Below are 23427 nucleotides of genomic sequence, written 5' to 3' on the forward strand. Positions count from 1 at the left end.
AGTTGTTAAATGCTTTGCCAAGAGAGATGTTTATGATTTGCTGATCAATTAAGTAAAAGCTGGATTGGAGCGAATACTCTCTTCTGGAGAGGGGTGAATGATAAAACTGTCCTTAGACAGTAGCTTGGGGTAGTTACTAACCAGTGCTGATTAAAAACAGTGAGCGAAAATGAAGGAAACTCCACTATATCCAAGATCGGGCTGAAACACACCAGTTATTCTGGTGTTTGTCACCTTAGTTACTTTCTGCCCTGTGGTATTGTGAGCGACTCTCTCAGGAAACACTATTATTGAACTTGTCGTTGATAAAGTGTTCTTCCTGAAAATACCTTAGACTTTGAAGTCAGTAGCTAACTTTACTGAAGCAATTTTGGGTTTGGATCTTACCATGATAAGGCAGCGTGCTTTTAATGTGTACTGTGGTGTCTTATGTGCAAGCTCAGGTGGTGAGTCGGGTAGTAACTATATCTTTGTCTTTCAGCTTGTTTCAGAAAAGAAAATAGATAAAAATCTGTTACCTCCGAAGAAGATTATTGGAAAAAATTCCAAAAGCCTGGTGGAAAAAAGACAGAAGGAATTGGAGGTCTACCTGCAAACCCTGCTACTCAAGTTCCCTGTTACTGCTCCAAAAGTTTTGTCACACTTCCTGCACTTTCATTTATATGTGAGTTATGTTTTTAACCTATAAAATGGAGGCTTGAGTGGCTTTCCCTAGGTCTCTGACTTGGGGAGAATTGTTAGGAAATCTTCACAAAATAGCTGGAATGCTTTTTCTCCGCATTTTGCACAGTGTGACAAAGCGTATTTTTAAGATTACGGACACTGTTACGGACACTCTTCAGAGGAGAGAATGAATGCGGTCAGGGTAGTTGGAAGCTGCGAATAAACCTGAAGCTGGATTGGTTGTTAGGCTGGAGTCGATAGCGCTGGCTCACCAAAGGAACATTGTGTAATTCATCCATACACACCCCTACTCAGCGGTTAATGGTTAGAGCTGTGGTTCACACTGAAACAGTTTCCAGTGGCCCAGATGAAGAGGAATGGTGCTTCTCTGTGAGAAGCACACTGGTGGAGTGGCCTCTGGAGAAATAGCTCCAGCCAGCAGATAGAACATTATGGTAAAGGATGCTCGAAGTAAGCAGCAATGACTTGCTTTCCTGTTCGCATTGCAGTTTGTTCCTTCATCTCTTGTGTATAATTAGTTCTTTCTTTCAGCGTGGTGTGATGTTGTAAGGGGGAGAGTGAACTTCATAAAAAGGAAAATGCACTGGAGCACTCAGTGGAAAGGAAGAGCAGTAATTGCTTTGAGGTGGGATGTGCCAAGATGACCCTTCATGGTTTCATATAAAAGCTTCAGAAATGTGTCACAAGTGGCCCATTAGATGTGTTAATTAAGCTTTAGCAAAGAAGAAAAACCTGTTTCAGTTGTATTGCATGAATGTAATTATTATACTGCTGAAACTTTAGAGTTTGACTTGGATAAACTAGAAGGTTTGCTCCATAGTGGCTGTTGCCTGGCAGATTCGAGTGAGAAGAACCAGTTTATCATAATCCATTTTAGGGGGCTTGATCAGAGGTTTAAAATGCATTGAAAATGTGTGTGATAATGTAGGTATGCTTCTCTTCAGATGGAGCAAACTTCCTCATCACTAGGAAGTTGCATAATTTTTCTGTTCCCTGGCTACTGTCTCTTAAATCTGTGTTTCATTAATGTTTTACTGCTGTAACTTCAAAGGTTTTATGCAGGTAGCAATGCTTCCTAGTCCCTCTCCTGGTTTTCAGTTAGGCTGCTTTCTTCCCTCTTGCTGTAATGGTCATCCTTCTTTTACTTTTCCAAAGAACTAACATTATTTGGATATGAATGCTTCCCTGTTTCTATACTGTGCTTGTGTATTAAGAGCAAAGTTGTTGCTTAATTTCTTTGCTTTAGAGGAGCCTGGCTTGACATATAAACTTGATTATTTTTGCTTGGAACTTGAGAGTACTTTTAAATATTTACAAAAAGGAAGTTAGATATTCATCAGAAAAGCTAAATATCTACCACAGCAATTCTACTGGAAAATAACCTTCCTTCAGAACTTTGCTCTTTTAAAGTATCTTTGTTACCAGGCAGCCCACGTGGATGCTTGAGCTGTTACAATCCCTGATACTGCCTCATTAGTTTATATAGGAAGGCTGCTATACTGCTTCTGTTCTTACCTGTAGTATTTTCAGTTGGGATTATTAATTTCATTTCCCAGGTTAGTAGAACTGAGCAGAGTAGAAATACCTACCACAAATACGTTCCAACCACTTTTGAAGCCTTTGTGCCACAGGGAAAAGCCAGGTAGAGCTTGCCAAAGAGAAGCAGTGGCATGTGACAGCAGTATCAAGGTCGTTGTTACTTTGACAGTGGATAGGATGTCTGCAGTGATACAGGGGTGCTTATTTTGTTGCTCTTACACTTTGAAGATTTGGGTTGTTAACTTATAGAAGCTTTTGCAAGAGAAGGATTGAATACCCACAAACTGCTGTTCAGAGACACCTGCCAACAATGGACTTCTATGGGTTGGGTGCATATAAGTAGCTCGAGCTGAGACAGAGCTCTCTTAGAGATATGACAGGAATGGAATAGTTGCTTTTTTGCGTGCTAGTCGCTCAACAGTCCAAGTCATAATCTTGTTTCAATTATAAATGTAGAAAAAATTTCTGCTGTGTCCCAGATGATGACAGGGATACAGAGTATAATTTTCAATTAAGTCTGTGCATGCCAGATGAATGTAATTGGCTTATTCAAATGAGAGTCACAATTGTTGAATGATGTTTGGAATGCAGCTTCTAGCTTGTTCTCAAAGCTGTGGTGTAGAGGCTTTGTTCATCCTCAGTGAGTGGGGTTTCAGTAATACTAAGAATGTGCTTTTCTGAAATGCTTATCTCATCGAGTGAGCTGAACTGTCTGCTGCAGATGTCCTGTGGATTTATTCCCTTGTTATGAATCATGAGGGATTTGTCAGTGAAGTAAACTCATGAAATATTCATGTCGTGATGATCCATAATATCTGTTTATCCTTTGCAACTACCTTCAAATGAGATGCGTGTGTCTAGGGGAAGCTTCACCGTCACAAATAGTTTTATTTCTCTTTTTGTGGGCTTCTGAGAGAATTGTTGGAAATGCTCAGAACTATTTCTGGACTTCCACAGAGCATTTGCATTTTGTGGAAAGTAGTATGCCCGGATGGGATATACTTGTGCTGGTCTTTGCCTACCATCAGATTTAGAAAGAACAAATCCCTGCATTGACTTTTCAGCCTTTTTTTTTCCTCCTGGAGCTGTCTGTCCCTGCAGTGGAGGTTGAGCACCTGGGTAGGTCCAGGAGGGTGGGGAAGAAAGGGGCTTTTGGATTATTCTGCAGCAGGCATAATAAAGTTGAAATGCAGAAGACTAATTATTACTTTTATATCTCTTCCCTGCAGACCTGTTAAAGGTTTCTGTGTATTCTGAGGAAATGCTGAGTGTTCGATGTATTAGGTTAGTCTTAATGTTAAAATTTGAAGAACACTGCACATGGAATAGTTTCTTCAAAACCGAGCCTTCTTTCAAGTTGAGCTAATGATGGTAGTAATAGTTGCTCTAATTGCTGTTTTCCTTTCCTAATATATGCAGGATGTGATTATTTAAATGTAGTTCAGTATCTTCCATCTTGGCAATGAAAATCATATGAAATTAAATAATTTCAGGTCATTTTTGAAAAGCATTTTCAAGGTACAGAGAAATCTGTAAGACACGGTCACAGTTGATTTTTGTTTAAAAAGTCCTGTACTGCAGCAAAAAAGGGGGACTTCAGCAAAGGTAAACATTGAAAAATTGGAACCACAAGTATGTAAATAACATTTGATTATGGTGCTTTATTTCTTGCAGGAGATCAATGGGATCACGGCTGCATTGGCTGAAGAGCTCTTCCACAAAGGTAAAGAACTTGCAAGGATTTAACTGAGAATGGTTTCCCATTTATACACCTCTGATACTTAATCTCCAGGCAGTGGGAGATTGGAATATTCCATATCAGACTGACACTTTTTCTTTCCCTTCTTTCTCTTCACCTTTTTCTTGCTGTTTGCACTTTGATTCAAGCTGCATTTTGGGAGGAGCTGTAACAGCAGTGCAGCTGCGTTTGGAAATAAAACAGAGAAATCAGTGAATTTAGGTTTTGGAAAGGGCCTACTAGTTTGTGTCCTTAAAGGATGTGGTACTGGTAATCAGTTAAGCTTTCTGTCTTGGTACGTTTTAGTGTAACCTGTAAGGAAGCTTGTTTTCTATTAGTGAGTCCTGATAGAGTGTGTGTTAAATGCAAGAGGCCACTTTACATATCTAAATACTGTTATTCCAGAATTCAGGGAACATGAGACCTTCTGTTCAGTTAATTAAAGGATGCCTTTTCTGAGGCTGGTGGATTAAAATGACATGCACTTACTATAACTGCAACAGCTCTAACTGGTCCATTAACAGCAGGGGGCATGTTGAAATGATTAACCCATGCTAATTTTGTTTTGAAGGACGTGCTAGATGCTATGGTGTAATTCCAGTTGGCTGAGGTGGTAGGTGAAGCATATTGCAGCATGTCATTTCAGATTGTGCTGGCACAAATTAACTGTAGGTGAAGCCATTCCAGAGGGTCCATTCAGCAAATTTTGGAACACTTTAAGGAAGCTCCTAGAGCAATCTTTCCTGACTTCGTAGTGTTTGCAATCTCACTGATACCAGAATCATTGATGTCTGACTACTGCATATTAGTGTAACCTTCCAGTAGTGTGCAGCTGGACTCTTGGACTTGCTCCCACTGAAGCCAAAGGGAATTTTACCCCTCAGGGCATTTCTGAGAACTCTGCTTATCGTGAAAGCTGATGCTGTCTTGTCCATGAAGTCAAACTGTAGTCTGTAACAGGAAGAGGAGAAAGTTTAATTCCACACATGTGTATTCTGACTTTTGTAGTCCACATTAACTCTTGTGATGCCTTCAGAGTGGCTTTCAGACACTGTTTCCTACTGTTCCTAGAATGAAATGGGATTGTAAAAATATCAGATAATGCGTTTCCTGTTCTGGGAGTTTGCATTGGTATTAGTGTGGCAAAAGTCCTTATACTCCAAGAAAACATACTTGCTACAATTCTGCATTTAGGCAGCATAGCAAAAAACGTGAGGTCTGTTCTTTAGATGGTAGGCACTGCTTTTTCTAAATAGACTGCTACGGAGTTTAGGAATATCTTGGGGAAAAGTTTTCTTAGATTATAAAAGTGAATTTTGATTCCAGTCCTGTTAACATTGAGGAATCTTGCCATTAGTTGCATTAGGGTCTTAAGGCTTGTATGATGAGAGTGTCCATTTGAACATCTAGATTATTCTGTTAAAAAAAAAATTAATTCAGCCATTCTGGTTTAAAGTGGCAAAAAAGGCATTGTTTTGGTACCTCAATTGTGAGCTTAGAGTATAAATGACAAACATTTAATCTCTAACATTAGATGTTCCATATACCATTTATTATTTTGTAAGCATTGCAGCATCATGTTTGATACCCTCATACTGTTTTTCAGGAGAGCAGTTACTAATGGCTGGAGAAGTTTTCACCATCAGGCCCTTGCAGTTATATGCTGTCACGCAACAGTTGCTACAGGGGAAGCCTACGTGTGCGAATGGAGATGCCAAAACAGATCTTGGTCATATTCTGGATTTCACTTGCAGGCTTAAGTATTTAAAGGTGAGCTATACTTGCACAAATACTGGAGATGTTTCTACTAGACTGATGTTTTTAGCATACTTTTGGAGTCAAGTTTGAACAAGAGCTTTAGTGATAGTAAACACCCATAAGCATTTACAAGTCAGTGTTAAACAGGTGTTCAATCTGTTAACCTTCAGTACACGTGGAGTCCTCTAACAGGAACTTTGGTTGTCTGATGTGGTCCCTTTGGCAGTGCTCTCTGTAGAGATGCAGTCACAGAATCTCAGTGGGTGCTAGTAGGAATGGGGAGATAAATATTACCCTCTTCAACCCTGTGTTCTTTGCAGACACTATGGGTAGGTCAGCATACGTGTGTACACAGGCATACCTGCACATGTGTTTATAAATCCTGGCTCCTTTTTCAGCTTTGACTGTATCTGAAAGTTAATTAAAAAAAAACCCAAACCCTGCACACTTTGGTTTCATAAATGAGATGGCCCTGAATTTCTAGCAAAAATACCATTTCAGAATAAATGTAAAGTAGCCTAAGAACAGATTGTTCTTGTCTGGAAATGATATTCACAGCAAACATAAATGAAACTACCTTTCTCATGTTGCTGACATGCTTCGTGGCCAGGATCCAATGACCACATGAAAATATTAGATGTGTACCAGTGTCTAATGATTTCTTCAAACCCGTCTTGTCAGTGCCTTGAACTTTATCCCCTGTAGTGGAAGTAAAGACAGTTCTGTCTTGCATGAGCCAGCTGTTTCAAGGAAGTTGGTTTTAGTGAGTGCAGCTTGGTCAGCTGAGAATGAAGCCTTGCTCAGTCTTGCCTGTTGTACCTTTTTTTACATGCCCCATGTGCTACGAAATACAAGCACAAGGTGGCAGTTCAGCCTCAGTGCACTTAGCTGGAGCAACTAACATTGTTTTTCGCTGAAGAGTTAATCTGCAAGTTTCATCAATCACTCCATGCTTGAAAAATTGGTTGGAACTTTGGCTGTCTTTCCAAGCTAATGTATTTGTGCTATTGCCAGCGTAAGGCTATGAAATGCAGACAGATTGGATTACGTGCACTAACTCTGCTCTTAAATGTTGATTACTAGGTCAGTGGAACAGGGGGACCTTTTGGAACCAGTAACATTCAGGAGCATCTCTTGCCGTTTGATCTGTCAATTTTCAAATCACTTCATCAAATAGAGGTATGACTGAGATACTGCTCGATTTTATAGAGGCTCTGTGAGGTCTTCTGCTTACCTTTCTGATATCTCTTGCATAATCATATGCTTTGATTTGGTGCTAGAATTGGAGTGCAGTGTTCAGGAGGACTGTTTCATTTGTGAAACAATGGGTTTTTGCACAAGTCCTGGAAATAAGGATGCCAAATTTAAATGTATAGAGTAGCTTGCCCTGTGTATTTCTGCAAAACATGTTTTTTCCAGCATATACACAACATCTAAACCAGGGTGGCTTTCCATTGCCTTGAAGATCTAACAAATGGGTTATAATGCGATGGCTTATTACAAAATACTTTTCGTTTGGAAAGCACCAAATATTTGTGAAAATGTCCTGACATTATATTTGCCTGTGAAAGTACACTTCTGGGTACAGGGCTGCCTGATAATTTGCAGAGTTTTTCCATTGATTGCTTTCAGTGCAAATGGCAGTTTTTCTAGTAGTTGCTCAATAAGTATTTTACAAAATACTTTGACCCTTTCAGATCTTTCCAGTGAGAGAATGTCTGATTGTGATGCAGTCTGTACTCTGTGTCTCATCTTGGTGGGTGCCATAACTTTTCTAGTACATGAACTCTACTGTCGTCTTGGTATGAGAGTCTGAGCTGATTAAGAACTGAAGTGGATTTCTGAAGTCAGTGCTTTATTGATGTTTTCATGTGGGGGAAAAAAAAACTACAGCAGGCTGAAGAGTGTGAGAGTCACATAGTGCAGAGAGGATATTGCACAATAGTATCAATTTTTCCTTTCCTGTGGCCATGGATAGTTTCAGGTGTGGCTTTGCTTAATGTGGGGAGAAAACAAAAGGTTTTGGTCTTGAAGGCTTTTGTAATTGTATGTTCATGAAAAGTTTTGGATTGACACCAGACTGATGTTTTCATCTGGTAGTAAACTCTGTCCAAAAATTAACAGTGGTAATCTGGAAAGACTTTTTTCCACGGGTGGCAGGAGCCCTGTTTAGTGTGGTTTCCTTGGTACACCAGCAAATGTGCCAGTTGTAGTGGTTGCAGAATGTGTCACTGTGTATGGAGGAAGGACCTGGTTGCTGTGGCAGACCTTTGGCACTGTTCCAACTTGAGCTACAGAAAAAAGACTTTGTAATCTTACACTTAGTCTGTGTAATTAGCTTGCTAGTGTATAAAATCCCTACGTTAGTATCCTCACTTCCTAGGCATTTCTTATTTACAATAAAGAACATAGGATACCTAAATAAACGTGTCAGCAGGCAGAGCCATAGTTTCAGATATGTCTCTTTAGTAACAGTAAAATACTGTGCCCTATTATACTGCCTGGGTAGTTTCATTTTGAATATGAGGCAGATAGATGGTGAACAGAGAAGAGGCTCTGTTCAAATAAATCTTTGAATTTTGCATTTCTGTAGTCACGTGTCTAATTTCTTGCTTTAGCTTTACCAAATGTTGGTATTTTTGTCCTGATAACCTCAGGAGATTTTAAAGGAAGGTTGTAACTACTTTCCAAATTGGTAGAGAATCTGCTATTGAAGCTTTTAACTGCCTCTTCCGTGTGTCATTTTTGTCTGTTCTAACATTTCTGACTTTAACATTGTTTTTTAATAGATCAGTCATTGTGGGGGAAAGCTTATCAAAGGGTTGACTTCATCTAAACATGCTCTGGCCACAATGAGCATTCGATTTTCAGCAACATCAATGAAGGTGAGTTCCTGCCTCTAGTGAGTGCTTTAAAGCACATGCAAAACCAACATGCACATTGTGGAAATATCCATTTGGAGTCTATGTACTCTTCTGTGCTGCCTGTTACAGGTTCTGCTTTTAAAACCATGGAACTGAAGGGAGTTGCTAACCTTTCAGAATCTCAGCATTAAGGGGAGGAAGTATTTACCTGTCCTTATGCAGGCACATTTCTGATGCTTTTATTGGAATGTGTGCTTCTGATATTCATCCAGAACTGAATGCATGTGTTCTTTTTTTCCTGGGCTTTGATTTGGCAAGGGATATTCAGTAGCATAATTTTCAGTCCCTCTGTTTTTCCACATTCCCCAGTTTGGATTGGTTGCTGGTGTTGGAACTCCCGCTCTGTAGATCTAAAATAATCTGACCCAGTCAGCTTGCACTTTAAGACCTACAGCTATAATCTAGGTGATTATAAATCTTAGAAATCCTCCTTATATAAGGTTGCTTGGGTTGTTTTCAAAGCTACAAAGCTATTAGCTTTCACTGGAGATGTAAGGATAGTATTTTAGTGTGCTTGTCTTAAATAGGAAATCCTAGTGCCTGAGGCCTCTGAGTTTGATCAGTGGGAGCCAGAGGATGCAACCTCAAGTTGTCCAGTGACAGCAGTTATCCCAACCTGGAGAACTTTGACGACTTTGGATATGAGTCACAATAGCATCTCTCAAATTGATGATTCAGTGGTAAGAAATATTTTTTCATTTGGGGGAAAAAGTATGACTGATCTCCTGTGGGACATTACACAGCAGGGATCTTGCGCTTGCTTTGTATATCTTTTTTCTGCAAGATTTTCAGTGGACTGTGACTGTTAGCTACCCCAGTTAATGCTTAGTAGATTTTTTCTTCTACTACTTCACTGTTTTCTTTGCTAAAGGAGAGAAGTTATTCTGTGCTCACTAAGTAACACTTCCATGAATACTGACTTTGAAACATGTTTTTATGGCTTGCATTTGTCTTGGGCCACTTAAAGTGGTTTAAAAAAACCCAAACCAAAAACCAAAACACCTCTTTGGCTCAACTTTTGGAGTGTTATCATGCTTCCTGCTTATGTAAAAACCTGTGACTTGCTGCAGCCTTCTTGACATCAAAACAGTATGAAGAGTGTCAAAACAAAGTTTGGAGTATTTTGCCAGTACTGGACCTTTTTTAAATCAGTTAACAAAAGAATTGGCATTCCTCACAAGAGCGTGTGTCAAATATGAACGTAATTTTGTACTTGAACTACTTTGGTGAATCAGGAAATAGCTATGTGTGTAGCTCAACAGGAGGTCATGGACTTGGAGTGGTGTTTTCTTGTTTGGGATTTTTTGTGATGTAGACTTAAGGTTCCTCAGGCCTTGACTATGAGGCAAATCATTGGTGAGATTGCAACCAAAATAAAGCAGATGCAAATACACTGCTGTCAAAATCCAGCATCACATTCAGGGTTTGAGTCCTCCAGAAACAAAAGGCTTCCTGGATTAAAGTGCATTTTTTGGGAGTTTTGACCTTCTAATGCTTTGCTAGTATAATCCAGACATGGAAACAAGTCATCATACCTGGTTTTTCAGTACTGTTGTCTCTGTCCATGTTTCTGTGTAACCTAGGTGTGCTTGCTTGATAAGACAGAAACACCTACTAATGAGTTTGCTCTGCAGTTAATGGGACTAAACTGGGAGCAGTTTGTCTTCAGTGAGAAACCAAGGTTCACATGAGAACTTAGCCATGCTCCTTAGAGTAACCTGGCTTTCTTAAGAGCAGGATGCAACTCGTGTTGCACTAGGTCATACGGGATGCTCTTTAATACCAAAAGCTAAGAAGAGACTGTGTGTGGGATGATAACCTTCCTTTGCTTTGTTGGTCAGCGAATGGGGAAGAAAGTATGTCCCAGTTTATACTCTAAAATGCATTTAACACAGGCTTTTTTCCTCCTCTTCTAGAAATTAATTCCGAAGATTGAGTTTCTGGATTTGAGTCACAATGGGGTGTCTCTGGTAGAAAATTTGCAGGTAAGTGATGCTTTTGAAGGTGATTATTTTTCCAGACTGCCCACGACTGAACATGAACTTTCTAGCTTCAGAATTTTGTTGTTAATCTTTCTCATGGAGAACAGTTTAAGCCCGAATAGTTTATCCTTCATAACATCAAATAGTCTCTTAATGGTGCATTTCATACTTGCTCTGGATGTTTTCATTTCTCTGGCAATATTGACATACAGCATTTAGTTCTAAACTGAATTCATTCACTGCCAGCAGTATATGTGGGTTGGTAAAAATGCATTGAGGAAGTTCCCTTTCTCCAAGCTTGAATCTCTCTAATGAACAGTTTCATGACATGGTTTGCATGCTAGGCAGCGTCCAAAAAAAGGGCAAGCCATAAACCAATGTCTTCAATACTGTTTAATTTTAATGAATTGGTGTATGACATGGATTTCCTGTGCTTTTTTAGCATCTTTACAACCTTGTTCACCTGGACTTATCTTACAACAAGCTTACATCACTAGAAGGTGTTCACACAAAACTGGGAAACATCAAAACTCTGAATTTAGCGGGAAACCAGCTGGAAAGGCTGTGTGGTCTTAACAAACTGTACTCGTTAGTCAACTTGGATCTGAGCAACAACAAAATAGAGCAGGTAGGTGTTGATTTTCAGTGTCAAATTGTGCTTTAGATCACAAGCAATTTATTTTAGCGGGTGAAGCTGCAAACAGATAAAAGTGGCTGTAACCATTTTTTCTGGTTCTCATGTATGTAGTTTAGGCAAGAAACGCTCAGTCTGTATGCTCATTTTCATTTAGCCACTCTGTATTCATCTTTTTATTTAAAAACTTTCAGATTGATGAAGTAAAGAATATAGGAAACCTCCCATGCTTAGAAAAGGTGGTTTTATCCAGCAACCCGTTGAGCATCATCCCCGATTACCGGACCAAAGTACTTGCTCAGTTTGGGGACAGGGCCTCAGAGGTAAGCCACAGTGCACTTCTTCCTTTGAAGCTGGATTTTGAAAAGAGTATTTTTTTCTTTTAAAGCCTGGTGAGGAAAGTAATGCAGATGTTCTGAAAACCTGATGAGTTTTTAGTGTGTTAAAGGTCTTTACAGCAGGAAACCATATTAGACTATGCTCTTGGATCTAAGTGAAAGTTTACCCTGTCTTCATTGTGTAAGAGGATGTTAATATAGAAACACAGTTGTGCTAGAAGGGTGTTAATCTTGCCAATCATTTGAGTTTGCATTAAATTCATATCATGCTAGAGCAGGGTCTAAAGTGAGAAGTGTTTTTGTATAATGGTTACAAAGATGTGCATAGTACGCGTTAAGCTAAGATAATTTTTGATTATTATGTTAATGAAAATAAATTAAAGCTGCCTTGTTTTCAATATTTTTGTGTTTACATTTTTTAGGTCTGTTTGGATAACACTGTTACCACAGAAAAGGAACTAGACACCGTGGAAGTGCTAAAAGCTATTCAGAAAGCGAAGGAGGTGAAATACAAACTGAGCAACTCTGATAAAAAGGTGAGTTTGGTGCCATGAGAGGAGTTGAATGTCCTGCATACAGAAGGTCACAGAAAAACTACAAACTAGATCTAAGCAGAATTCATTAAACTTTCCTTAGCATTAAAGTTTTTATGCTTTTTGTGCTTTAATGTGGTATGAACTTTTAATGTTGCCTCTTTTCTATTTAGTTTTCAATGTAATTTTGGTATTATCTGACATTTTTGTGCTGGCTTGGGAGAGAGGAAGGGGGATGAAATGATAAAATGGCTTAATGGTGTACACAATGAATATGTAGTGGACTTAACAGCCATGCTGGGTCTTAAACAAGTATTGCAGAGGTGTGATTTTAGTGCTTGTGCTGCAGAGTATTGAAATGGATTTCATCATCTTTCTTCTTGTGGGTATTTATCAGTGGGAAAGAATCAGAAATCTGAATCCTCCTTGCCTTCTCATGTGTCTGTGCTCTGTAGTTCGTCAGTTTTGATAATAAACTTCATTATCAGAACCTGTTCTGTCCCTACAGTGTTAGCAATCCTGGTTTTGTTCTCTTGTGGTTTGTGAAACTTGCTGCTAGTTTTGTCAATACAGTGATTAGTGATCAGAACAACTTTTCTAAATGAATTCTGAGTGGAATTCCACTTAGTGTGAAAATAGGAACTTTGGAGGATGTTACACACACCCCCTCTGCCCTGTGAACAAAAAGCTGGCACTAACTTTCCTTTTACTAAAACTGAGAAAGTTTGTGTAGACTTATTTTATTTAGTTCAGGATCTAGTGTCCTGTGTATTTAGGTTTTTTTCTTTTAATCACTGCATACTTTCTTTATTAGATCAGTGAGGACTCCAGGCTCACTGCTGCCAGCTCCAAATCAAACTGTTCTTCTCTTACTGTTCGTCCTTCCTCTCCCTCTCTGCCTCGTCCTGTCAGCTCCAGCCAAGGTAATCATGTATGTATCGTGCTGCTGGGCTGAGCCTCTTGGTTCTGCTTTTCTAAGCTGCATTGATATACATGAATATTATGTGCATGGATATAAGGCTTATCAAGACAAAGCAGGAAGACCTGGCTTAGAAAGTGGATGTTGTATGTGAATCAACAAAGCTGACCTGTTGTTCACTGTACTGTTAATTAACTATAGTAGAAATTTGGGTACAGGACTTCTTACTGTGTCATCCTGCAGAAATCACCAGTAGAGGACTATGTATCTTTTCCTGGTTTGGATACCTTTAATGGAAAAACATGGCATGTACAAACAGGTTTTAAAATTGCTCTCTACCTGCTCTTGGTCTGCAAAATCTGTGCTCAGACAGCATCTGTTCCGCCATGGCTTTTTTGCAATAGCTACGTTTTGGTCAAACCAGAAGGAAGATGAAAAAAGGAGATGAGTGATAGACAGTTGTGGGGTTAGTGTTTATGCTGAGCCTGTGATTCAGCACATCTATTGTGCTCTACTGCACTTGCTATAACCTTACCTGAAAATTGTTTTTACTGTACGTTTCAAATAAGTGTGCCTGTTGCACTAGGAACTTAGAAGAATGGCCTATCTTTCATCTTTTGCAGGAGCCTGTAAGACTGACTTACATGAATATTCATGTATGACTGAGAAGAAAAGATTTTTTTTTTTGGCTTTTGCCTTATTGAAAAATTAAAATGCAGTATGATATGAATAGTGGGAGAAGACTTTAACAGTTTAAAAGAGCAGGGGTGTTATTATCAATAATTTGGATTGGAACAATTTACACTTGCCAGTGGATTGGTGGATGGGAGAGGGAAACATGCCTGAAAAGCTTGGTCTTTAAAAGTCCATTGCTGTGATTTCTGCAAAATCAGCAGAGGTTTCTTAGTTCACTCTATAAAAAAAGTGAAATTGTTTTGACAGCATTAGGGACAGACAGCTTAGATACAGACTTAGTTGCTGTAGATGTACTTCATTTGACTTTATAGCCATTCTAGATCACTCTTCATGTGCAGATAAAATGCCAGTTTTTCAAATAAAGTCAATGCTTGCTTTAAGGCGTTAAGCATTTAGGTTATAGGATTGAGACAGTCTAACAACCTGAATTTTCATACAGGACTACCTATAAAAATGCATGCTACCAATCACTGTAACTTTTTAAAATAGTCTTTTTCTATGACAGTAAATGTTTATGAGCAAATGAGTCTTGGGAGAAAAAAAATCTCGATCTTTTTCTGATGTACTTTGCAGTTTTATGTGAAGTCTGGTAATGAGATTCAAGGTTTATTTACTGTAGTTTTCCATAAGGTTCCTTTAGTAGAATCGTGGGGAAGGAGTTTATAAATAGTGGGAAAATGAGGACTAGAGCAGGCTATTTTCTCAGCTTCAGCAGTAGAAATTAATTATTTAAGTACCTAGCTATCAAGACTGTTTCAAAATACTGATTTTGAGAAATCTGTTTTTAAAAATGGAAATATGCTAGGCAATTAGTTTCACTGTTAGACCTTAAATCATGAATAATGGAATTAATTTCCTGATATGCTATTTCTATGAATTGTTTGTCTGCAGTTTTTCTAGGCACCATCTGTTTCCGTAATGTATCATTCAAATTAAATGTCACTGGCAAATGGCTTATGGAAAAAGATTAAATATTTATGTAGGAAACAGAAAACCAAAAATAATGCTGTCACGTTCTGTTTTCCTGTCAATTTGAGTTTCCTTCTTGCTAACACAGTATTTTGTTCAAGTAATAAATACCTCTTCTGTTTCCTCCATGAGATGGTTTGATGTAATCTACTGAAGTTTACCATCAATCCAGAAAGATACGTGCGGGAGTTTTGATGCTGAAGCCAGAAACATATCTGTATGATAATTCTATTGTTTATTTGCACATTTATGTGTTTGAGCTGGCTGACTGGCTCAGTAGTAATACTGAAAATCAATTTGCACTGTTGCAGCAGTGCAGAGCTGTGAATATCACAGACAAATAGTCACATGTCCCTGAGAGTGTTGTCTTACATGCACTCATAGTTAAGTTTGGTTCAGCTTCAGAAGGGTTCTGAATATGGTGAGATAATTGTCTTGAGTGGCATTTGAGGGACCTGATCTTCTGAGTCTGTTTGAAGGTTTTACACAGGTATTATACTTGTTCACTTTCAAGCCTACAGAAATTTGAGAGAATACTACTAAGCTTACGAAGAAGCGCTTGTTTGGCAGATACTGTTAGACATTAGAGAAATGAGTGTATTTTGGCTTTTCCTTCAGTGATTTGAAAAGCTGTTTATATTTGTAGAAATAATTTGTGAAGAAACAGTCCTAGCCAGCAGTTTTTTGCAATCCAGTGGTTCGACTCCTACAGACCATACAGTTCCCCAGAGATGCTTTGAAATATCAAACTCCAGATGTAAAAATCAGGTAACTGCAATCCTGTTTATTTTATGATAGCATTAAGTGGTTTTGTGAACTTTTCTTAATTATTGACAGTGAATTGGCTAGCTTTAAAAAGCCAGAGCCAGCATTAACTTTGCTTTTCATCTATGCTGAAGTCTGACAGCCTCTGTAAGTAGTTGATAGCTTCCTAATGTCGTCTTTTCCTTAGGCATCTGCCTCTCTATTGGATTCATGCAAAGAACACGGAAGTAGTCATCATATGTGGTAAGTTAGATATCTAAGTTCTGGTTTAAATCCCTGTTAGTTTTTGGATAATGACAGTGAATACTGCCTTTTTAAACCTGACCTTTAAGGCAAGACAGTCTTGTTCAGTATAATGGTGCCTCTAGTTTTTTAACAAAATCAGTTTCATGCTGTAAATTGTTTTTTAACCTTTGAACCCTGGAATACAGTTGATTTCAAACCCAGCAATAGCTGTAAAGTGCTTTAACTCATAAGGGTATGCTTATTGTGGTTAGGAAACAGAAGATGAGCGACACACTTAGGTTTTTACTTTCTGTAGAATTACATGCTACCAGTCTTAAAAATCAGTGCTGTGCAGCATGATGTTTTACACAATTGCACTGACAAGAGTAAAAAAAGTTCTGAGAAGCAGCACCATGAAGTGTAGGTAGTTATGATTGTTTAAAACTTAAGCTTGTACTTACTGTGGCTTATGTCTTTTGAAGTTTGGATCCTTCAGAGGAAGAACACTGTGCAGTGCCCGACCCCTGTAACACCGTCATCTTGCCTTTTAATTGTATGTCATACACTGCTGCAAACCAAGATTTTATCCAGCACCTTTCTGCCTTGATAGTGCAGACTGTGCAGAGATCATCCCCCTCCTCTGCAGAGACTAAAGAAAGCCCTCTGGATGATTCCAGAACCACAGACAAAGAAGATGGGTATTTTGAAATGGGACTTCATGAAGGACATCAGACTTTTGAGTTCAGCACTACTTCAGATACTCGATCAGCTGACAACACAGCAGTGGAGAGCATTGACATAGTCAAAATTCTCTGGAGTTTTTCTGTTCACATTCATAAAGGACTCAGGCAGTTTGCTTCCTGTTTGGTTTTGACTGCTGATATGCTAGCTGTATTTGAGATTCCTCATCAGGAATTGAGAGGAAATTGCCAGCACATCCCTTCTGCCTTGAAATTAATGCTGTGTTTTCCATATACTGACCTAACAGAATTTGGCTTTCTCCTGCCAGAAGTCTGTTTAACACTGAAGTTGAAAAACAATGACAACTACTTGTTTATTGTTTCAGACTCCCAGAATCTTCAAGACTTTTATTCCTGTTTACACACGTGTTGCTCTCAACACTACGCATCAGTGTTACCAAGCTCCACATTGTACTGTGGAAAAGCAAACCTTCAAGAGTTTCTCTGTCGGCTTATGGAATTGAATTGCATTTCAGCAGAAGATGTTGAAATAAAAGGATGTTTCCCAGCATATCTTGTTTATGGGAATAAAACCAATGTTCAGAAAGTCTTGCATCAACCAGAGTCAGCTGGCCATAACAAAGAATGGTCCAAAAGTGGTTTGTGTTCTGCACTTTATTCTTCTGTGTATAAATCTGACCAGGGTCCCTGTGTGGTCCATCCGTGTTGGATATTTCTAACACCCCAGCATTTGTACATAGTGAAGGTGGATTTCAGTTTACTGGCAGGTAAATGGGTAGGCACAGAAGAGTTGGGAAGTGTATTTAAGCTGAATAGGATTCCGTTAGCGTCACTTGTGTTGCATCCGACTCATGGTTCCATCCAGCAGAAGGGTTCATTTTTGGATGGTCATGTGTTGGAGTTGCTTGTTGGATACAGATTTGTTACAGCAGTGTTTGTTCTACCTCATGAGAAATTCCACTTCCTAAGAATCTACAGTCTTTTAAGGACACTCCTGCAGGATGTGAAGACTATTGTTATTTTCAAAGCTTCAAACAAATCGGATGCTGTGAGAAATCACGTTGTGGAGGCAAACAGACATGCCCAGTCAGCAAGGTAACAAGTTCCAGAAAAGGTCTGTTGTGCAGTGCTGAAGTTAATGTGGCCTAGCCAGTGTGTTTGCAGTTGTAATTGGGTTTGGTCTGTAGTATTGATGAACTACTTAACCATTCACACATACTCCAGACTAGCAGTAATCCTGGACTGTACCTGTCTACCTTTTTTGTTTCTTTTTTTTTGTTTCGTGTTCGCAATGTGTTTTCTTATGGAAGGAGGCTTCCTATTTCATGTGCTTGCAGGCTGAGGCCATGGCAGATCGGCAGCTATGCTCAAGAGGAATCACTTAAAGCATTAAGAGTAGAAGCTGCCTGTTCCTAATTTCTGAATGAAATATAAAGTATTCATTCTTGTAGGGGAAGAGCTGTGAGTTTCCTTAAATTCTGATGTAGTGTTTTCTGGATCTCTTCTAGCTTTTGCAAGCCTCATCTGACACTGTCATCTTTATATCCATCTGAATTTCTTCTGCAAAAGATAACAGAAGATAACCAGATTCCTGTTCACCTTCATGTTTCTGTCTCTCTGCAATATGTGGCTGGGCTGAAAGGAAATCCCCTAGTTGAGTTTTTCCATGGCAACATTGCTGAGGTATTGTGCCTAGCCCAGGTGTATAAAAAGATGCCTTGTGGCCTTTCAGTAGTAGGCTTCCCTGATCAGACTTAAGAGTTAGGCTTTGCAGAACCTGGAATTGTTTTGGTCAAAAACCTGTTTGTGTTACTCTGTTCTGGGTTCCCTCTACAGCCAGGCATATTTTGCTTTCAGGATCCTTGTTACAGGACAGGAGACTATATTAGCGTATGTCTTGAAGAATGTTCCTGGGTTTATTTTGAAATGGCAAGGGGAAAGAAAATTACTGGAGTGGAATTGTTTTGTGATGGGATCTAGGTAAATCAATAAATAAATTTCCTGACTCCTTTGTGATATGAGTGCCTGAAAACAACACCAAATGTGCATGGCTATAGATACTGCAGAAACATGAGCAGATAAATAGAATTCCTGAAAAACAGATTTATAGTTTGTGTGGGGAACATCAAATTGAAAAGTACAAGTCTTACCTTAAATTCATCATCTGGCTTTTTGAGTGATAAATCATTGTGGTCTGAGAACAAATGTCAACTGAAAAGCTGCTTGAGAAACAGGTGGGTTTTTATTCCCTTACCTCGCTTCCAAATCTTAAGCAGAAGTTATAAGTTACAAGTTTTGTTTCTCTTTGTACACCAGGAAAAGCTGATAAAGAAAGCGGGTGCCTCATTCGGGGACTCACAGTAAACTCATCAAGCTAGAAGCTTGGGAAGATGCCTGGTTGGAACAGCAGCTGTAGTGGCAAGCTGTGTGTCTGTCCTCCCAAGGATCTTTGAATCCAACCCCTCGGTGGCATCTGGAGGCTCAGTGGGCTTGTTGAGGCTTAGGAGGCATCTGTTGTTTAAAATTTTGTCTGCAGTGGCTGTTCTGGAAAGTCTTTCTTGTGCACTAGATGCTTTTCTTTTTTAAGTTTTGGTCAGAAAACAATAAGTGATTAGACCACAACAGAAAAATAAATTTTCCTTATCTAGACATTTTCAGTAGACCGCTGTTGTGTTCTGCTCTTTGACTAAAGCATCTTCAGGTGCTTCAGATTCCGCAGTTGTTTTTCTAGTAGTCTGAAGTTGCTTCGAAGATGATGAAACTACCTGAAATACCAGAGTGTGCATGTGGTTTATGAAATACAATTTATATCTTAGGTGGATAATGAAGAGTTGAGACATCTCATGTGGTCTTCAGTTCTGTTTTACAAGACTCCCAGTGTGGAAGCGATGGCTTGTGTGCTTCTCTCCACAAAAGCTATTTACTTTCTGTTGGATGATTCTTTCATTCGTGCTGATGAGCACCAGTCTGGTAAGAGAGCTATTTTGATCCTTTAGTAAGGTTACCAACTTAATCCCTGCCTGTGTGTTTGTCTTCAGTTTAAGTACCATTTTTGGCTGATACTCTTCCTTGGATCCCCTAGTTGAGGAAGAGTGTGACACGCTTTCCAAAGTACTCATGAGGCTTTTATGTGCTAAACCCAGGGTCTTGTGGCATGGCTGCTTCTCAAACCAGACCCTTCCATCTGCTGTTGTGTCCATGCTTTTCTCAGATGTCATTTCATTGTCCCCTAGCATCGCCTGGGCTGCTAAAGGCCCTTTCATAACCAAAACGGTAAGTGAAGGGTAATGAAGCTCATGGTGTGCTTTATTGATTTAAATCTGGGATGTGATGGCTACTTAAACACTGCTACCGAGGAGATTTGGGTGCCCTTGTTGCTTGAGAAATTATTAGCCACTATTCCCACCTTCTTCCTAATTTCTTCAAGTGTGCTATAGGTATAAGGCTTAACTATAAAAATTATATGTATGGAGAGAAAAAGAATAATTTTTTTTTCTTTGACTATTTTATTGTATATCTTTTTTCAACAGATTTTTGGAACAAAGAAAGCTCAGATTGTGAAAATAGCTCTTTCCACCTCTCTTGTTGCTTTGTGCTGAAACTTAATGACCTGCAGTCAGTAAATGTTGGCCTGTTTGACCAATACTTTCGAATTACTGGTGAGTGTATCTTGTGCTTGTCAATTTTCCCGGTTCTATTTTGTCTGTTTAGTGTTGGCTTAGATTCCTGGTTTTATTTTATTAATGAGATGAGTATATTACTTTGGTCCTTCTTTTTCTTAAAATAAGTTAATGTAACACCAGTGTGCTGTACCAGTAAGCTGATGATACTGTCTTGCAACATGTTGTAATTGAGGTAACTGGGAAGCTTAATATCAATGTATTAACTGGCCTAACAAGTGCTTTTAAAAATTCTCCTGTCTTAATGACACATCAAAATGGAAATCTAAAGACTTTTCCTGTTCTGAGGCTCTGGCTTGTGGTCAAGAGTAAGATCAAGGTACTGCCCATGTTGCCAAATTCATAGTTCATGGACGACTTTTTAGGTGGGAAATGTGGCTTTAAAGTTTACCAAAAGTAATAATGTCAACTTAATAGAAATAACGTGGGTAAAGTTTCTGGGCTGGTTCTTTGCCTCAGAGTCCCACTGTATGTGAACCTCTGTAGCAATAGTCCAACAGTTAAACTGTAAGTGTACATATTTTACATTATAAGAAGTTATATTCCTCATTTTTTGGGAGACTGGTATGGATTCTATTATTCTCTTCCAAGGGTTTGAAAGCTTTCTGAATAAGGAAGCATTGTTACAGGAGAAATAATCCTTGCAAGAAATCTTTTTTGGTGACATTTGCATGTTGGTAGAAGAAATTATGATAATACCATGTAGAGATGATGTATGAATGGCTTATATTCTGTCTTCAGGACACTCTGCAGATCACATAGTCACCTGCCTGACAAGAGACAGTTACAACACTCACACCTTTATACAGCAGCTTATGGCGGTTCTGTCACTGCTTGCACGAACACCTTCACCTGAGCCAGTAGATAAAGACTTCTATTCTGAATTTGGGAGTAAAAGCACAGGTAAGTGGTCTTTTCTACATGTCATGGGTTATTCAGGCATCATACTTCAGGCATCATCTAGAGTATACTGACTAAAAACTCCTTTTGAGGGAAATCTATGCATCAATCACTTCTGTTTTAATCTTTTAACCAAAATCCCTGACTTGAATTATCTTACATGTGCCTTACATGAACAGAATTGTTGAATATAAACAGTCTTGCAAATGTGAAGTCAGTGATAGCTTCTTGAGTCCGGCAGCACAATCGCTTCCTGTACAGTATTTCAGAGTGTGTACTAGTGGAGATCTCAGTGGAAGTTTCAACCTAACTGATGAAGTCTTGTGGGTCACCAAAGAACAGTGAAGGCTAACACAGTCTGAATGTTACGTTTTGCCTGGCTTGGTCAAATAGAAGGATCCTGTTACTGAGACCATAGTGAAGTGAAAACCAGACTTTTGTAAGCTGTGTTAGGCTCAGTTCCAATATCAGATGACTTTTTTGCTTAGAATTCTGAAGCCATTTGAAAGCATGAAATAAAATGGCATTTTCCTGAAGAATCGTTGTTATTGTTACTGTTTTAAGGAGATGCTGTGTAAGCCCAGAAAATGGAAGGTTTGATGGAAAGTCGTATTACTTATTAGACCAACTGATTTATGTGAAAAAAGCAGGCAGGCTTCCTTCAAGCTTTGCTACGTTGTATTTTGACGTTTAACTTGCAGGGAGTAAGGGACTACAGTGTCACCTCCTGCAACCCCAGAATGTAGCACGAAGCAGAGAAAATGTGCTCATCAAGTAGGGATATGAAAGCAATTAATGTAGACCTTTTTGTTGATGTTTTAATTTCTGCCTCTGCTCTCTGCTTAAAAGACACAGGAACTTTTGTATTCAGTGATCTGATGATGCTTTCAGTGAGTTCAGAACTGGGGAGTGGGAAGGAGGGCAGTGGAGGTCAGCTGGTAGGGAGGTGGATAAACCTCAGATATGAGAATCCAGCTGTGTTTCCTTCTACTTCTGCCATCACCCTGAAGTAGTTAGGTGGTTAGAATATACAGAAAAGTATGTTGGTAAGGCAGGAGGCTCTAGCAGAGATATGCAATCCAAATAAAATTATGCCAGTATTGTATACAAGTAAAATTATACTTGAATAGAAAGAAAACTTGAGTTCTTCCAGCTGCAGCTATCAAAGGTTGTTGCTTATCCTAATGCATTATAATAGTATTGTATAGTAATAAATGGAAGTATAATAATGTACGTTTCTTTGCAGGGAAAATGGAGAATTATGAACTGATTCACTCTAGCAGAGTAAAATTTATTTATCCAAATGAAGAGGAAATTGGGGACCTTGCTTTTCTGGTGGCAGAGAAGATGGATGGTTTGACTAATCTTCAGTCCCTCAACATCCTTCTGTATGTGTTGGCGTTTCAAGTAAACCATGTTGAAGGATCTGCCCAAAACACTAGTTCACTTCAACCTAAAACGCTTATATTAACCAGTTCTGATTTGTTCCTCTTTGATGAAGATTATATCAGTTACCCACTACCTGAATTTGCTAAGGAACCACCAAAGAGAGATAAGTATCAGCTTGCAGATGGAAGACGAATCCGGGATTTAGATAGAGTACTTATGGGTTATCAGACATATCCTCAGGCCCTTACATTTGTGTTTGATGATGTTCAGAATCAGGATCTGATGCAGAATTTAACACTGGATCACTTTGGAGAAACTGATAGTGCCCCAAAGGGAAATGCTAAGCAGGAAGGTGGCAGGAGCAGAGAGATCCAGTGGTACATCTTTATCCCAAGTGCAGAAAGCAGGGAGAAATTGATTTCATTGCTTGCAAGACAGTGGGAGATCCTGTGTGGTAGAGAACTGCCTTTGGAACTCACTGGGTAATTAATTACACAGCGAAGTGATTTCAGTGTCTATTATGAGGTGAAGCACACTGTTTAAATAGATAGCGCCTGTCAAGTTCTGGTTTTTTTTTTAGCAAGGAGCTGACCTGGTCTCCCTTGCTCCCTAGTGCAGCGAACATTTACTAGTACATAGAAATACTCTGATGAACTTCTTGTAAAGTCTATTTTTTATGCAATAGTATATAGTGGAAAAAAAAATCATGAGACATCCTGGGAAACTGTATGGAAAAATTAAGGAGTCAACACTAGATATGCTGTTGTCTAGGGCTGTTAAGATTTCTGCTATTTTTCTGTACATACAGTCTTGCTGTTCTATACAAATTCTAATGTGTAAATAAGGGTAAATGCTTGTGTATGTTCAAGTGCAATGTTCTTTGTACGAGAAGTATTTTGAGTATGCTGCTAATGCTTATTATTTAATGATCTTACAGTTTTACATGTTTTTCTTTGAGGCCAAATGTAATTATTTGCTGCCAACCATGAATCTAGCAGTAAAATTTGAGCCACAAGAAGGTGACAAATTTTCATACGAAATTAGTTCCATGGG

At 38.9% G+C, this 23427-nt stretch overlaps 1 protein-coding gene across 1 annotated transcript in view; it reads left to right on the forward strand.

Annotated features, from left to right (window-relative positions):
• Positions 1 to 22990, forward strand: part of NISCH (nischarin) — a gene marked incomplete at its 5' end in the record, with an annotated part of 23367 nt that extends 377 nt beyond the window's left edge. Inside the window, 19 exons of the mRNA XM_010148107.1 lie at positions 482 to 664; positions 3898 to 3946; positions 5568 to 5731; positions 6803 to 6898; positions 8509 to 8604; positions 9171 to 9323; positions 10560 to 10628; positions 11068 to 11253; positions 11454 to 11582; positions 12020 to 12133; positions 12945 to 13053; positions 15361 to 15482; positions 15667 to 15722; positions 16187 to 17500; positions 17914 to 18088; positions 19222 to 19375; positions 19936 to 20064; positions 20827 to 20988; positions 22232 to 22990. Coding sequence (XP_010146409.1) covers positions 482 to 664; positions 3898 to 3946; positions 5568 to 5731; positions 6803 to 6898; positions 8509 to 8604; positions 9171 to 9323; positions 10560 to 10628; positions 11068 to 11253; positions 11454 to 11582; positions 12020 to 12133; positions 12945 to 13053; positions 15361 to 15482; positions 15667 to 15722; positions 16187 to 17500; positions 17914 to 18088; positions 19222 to 19375; positions 19936 to 20064; positions 20827 to 20988; positions 22232 to 22860 — 4089 coding nt within the window. The remainder of the gene's footprint in view (positions 1 to 481; positions 665 to 3897; positions 3947 to 5567; positions 5732 to 6802; positions 6899 to 8508; positions 8605 to 9170; positions 9324 to 10559; positions 10629 to 11067; positions 11254 to 11453; positions 11583 to 12019; positions 12134 to 12944; positions 13054 to 15360; positions 15483 to 15666; positions 15723 to 16186; positions 17501 to 17913; positions 18089 to 19221; positions 19376 to 19935; positions 20065 to 20826; positions 20989 to 22231) is intronic.
• Between the last annotated feature and the right edge of the window lie 437 nt (positions 22991 to 23427).

This window comes from Eurypyga helias, unplaced genomic scaffold (assembly GCF_000690775.1).
Source record: "Eurypyga helias isolate BGI_N326 unplaced genomic scaffold, ASM69077v1 scaffold14583, whole genome shotgun sequence".
Lineage (NCBI taxonomy): Eukaryota > Metazoa > Chordata > Aves > Eurypygiformes > Eurypygidae > Eurypyga > Eurypyga helias.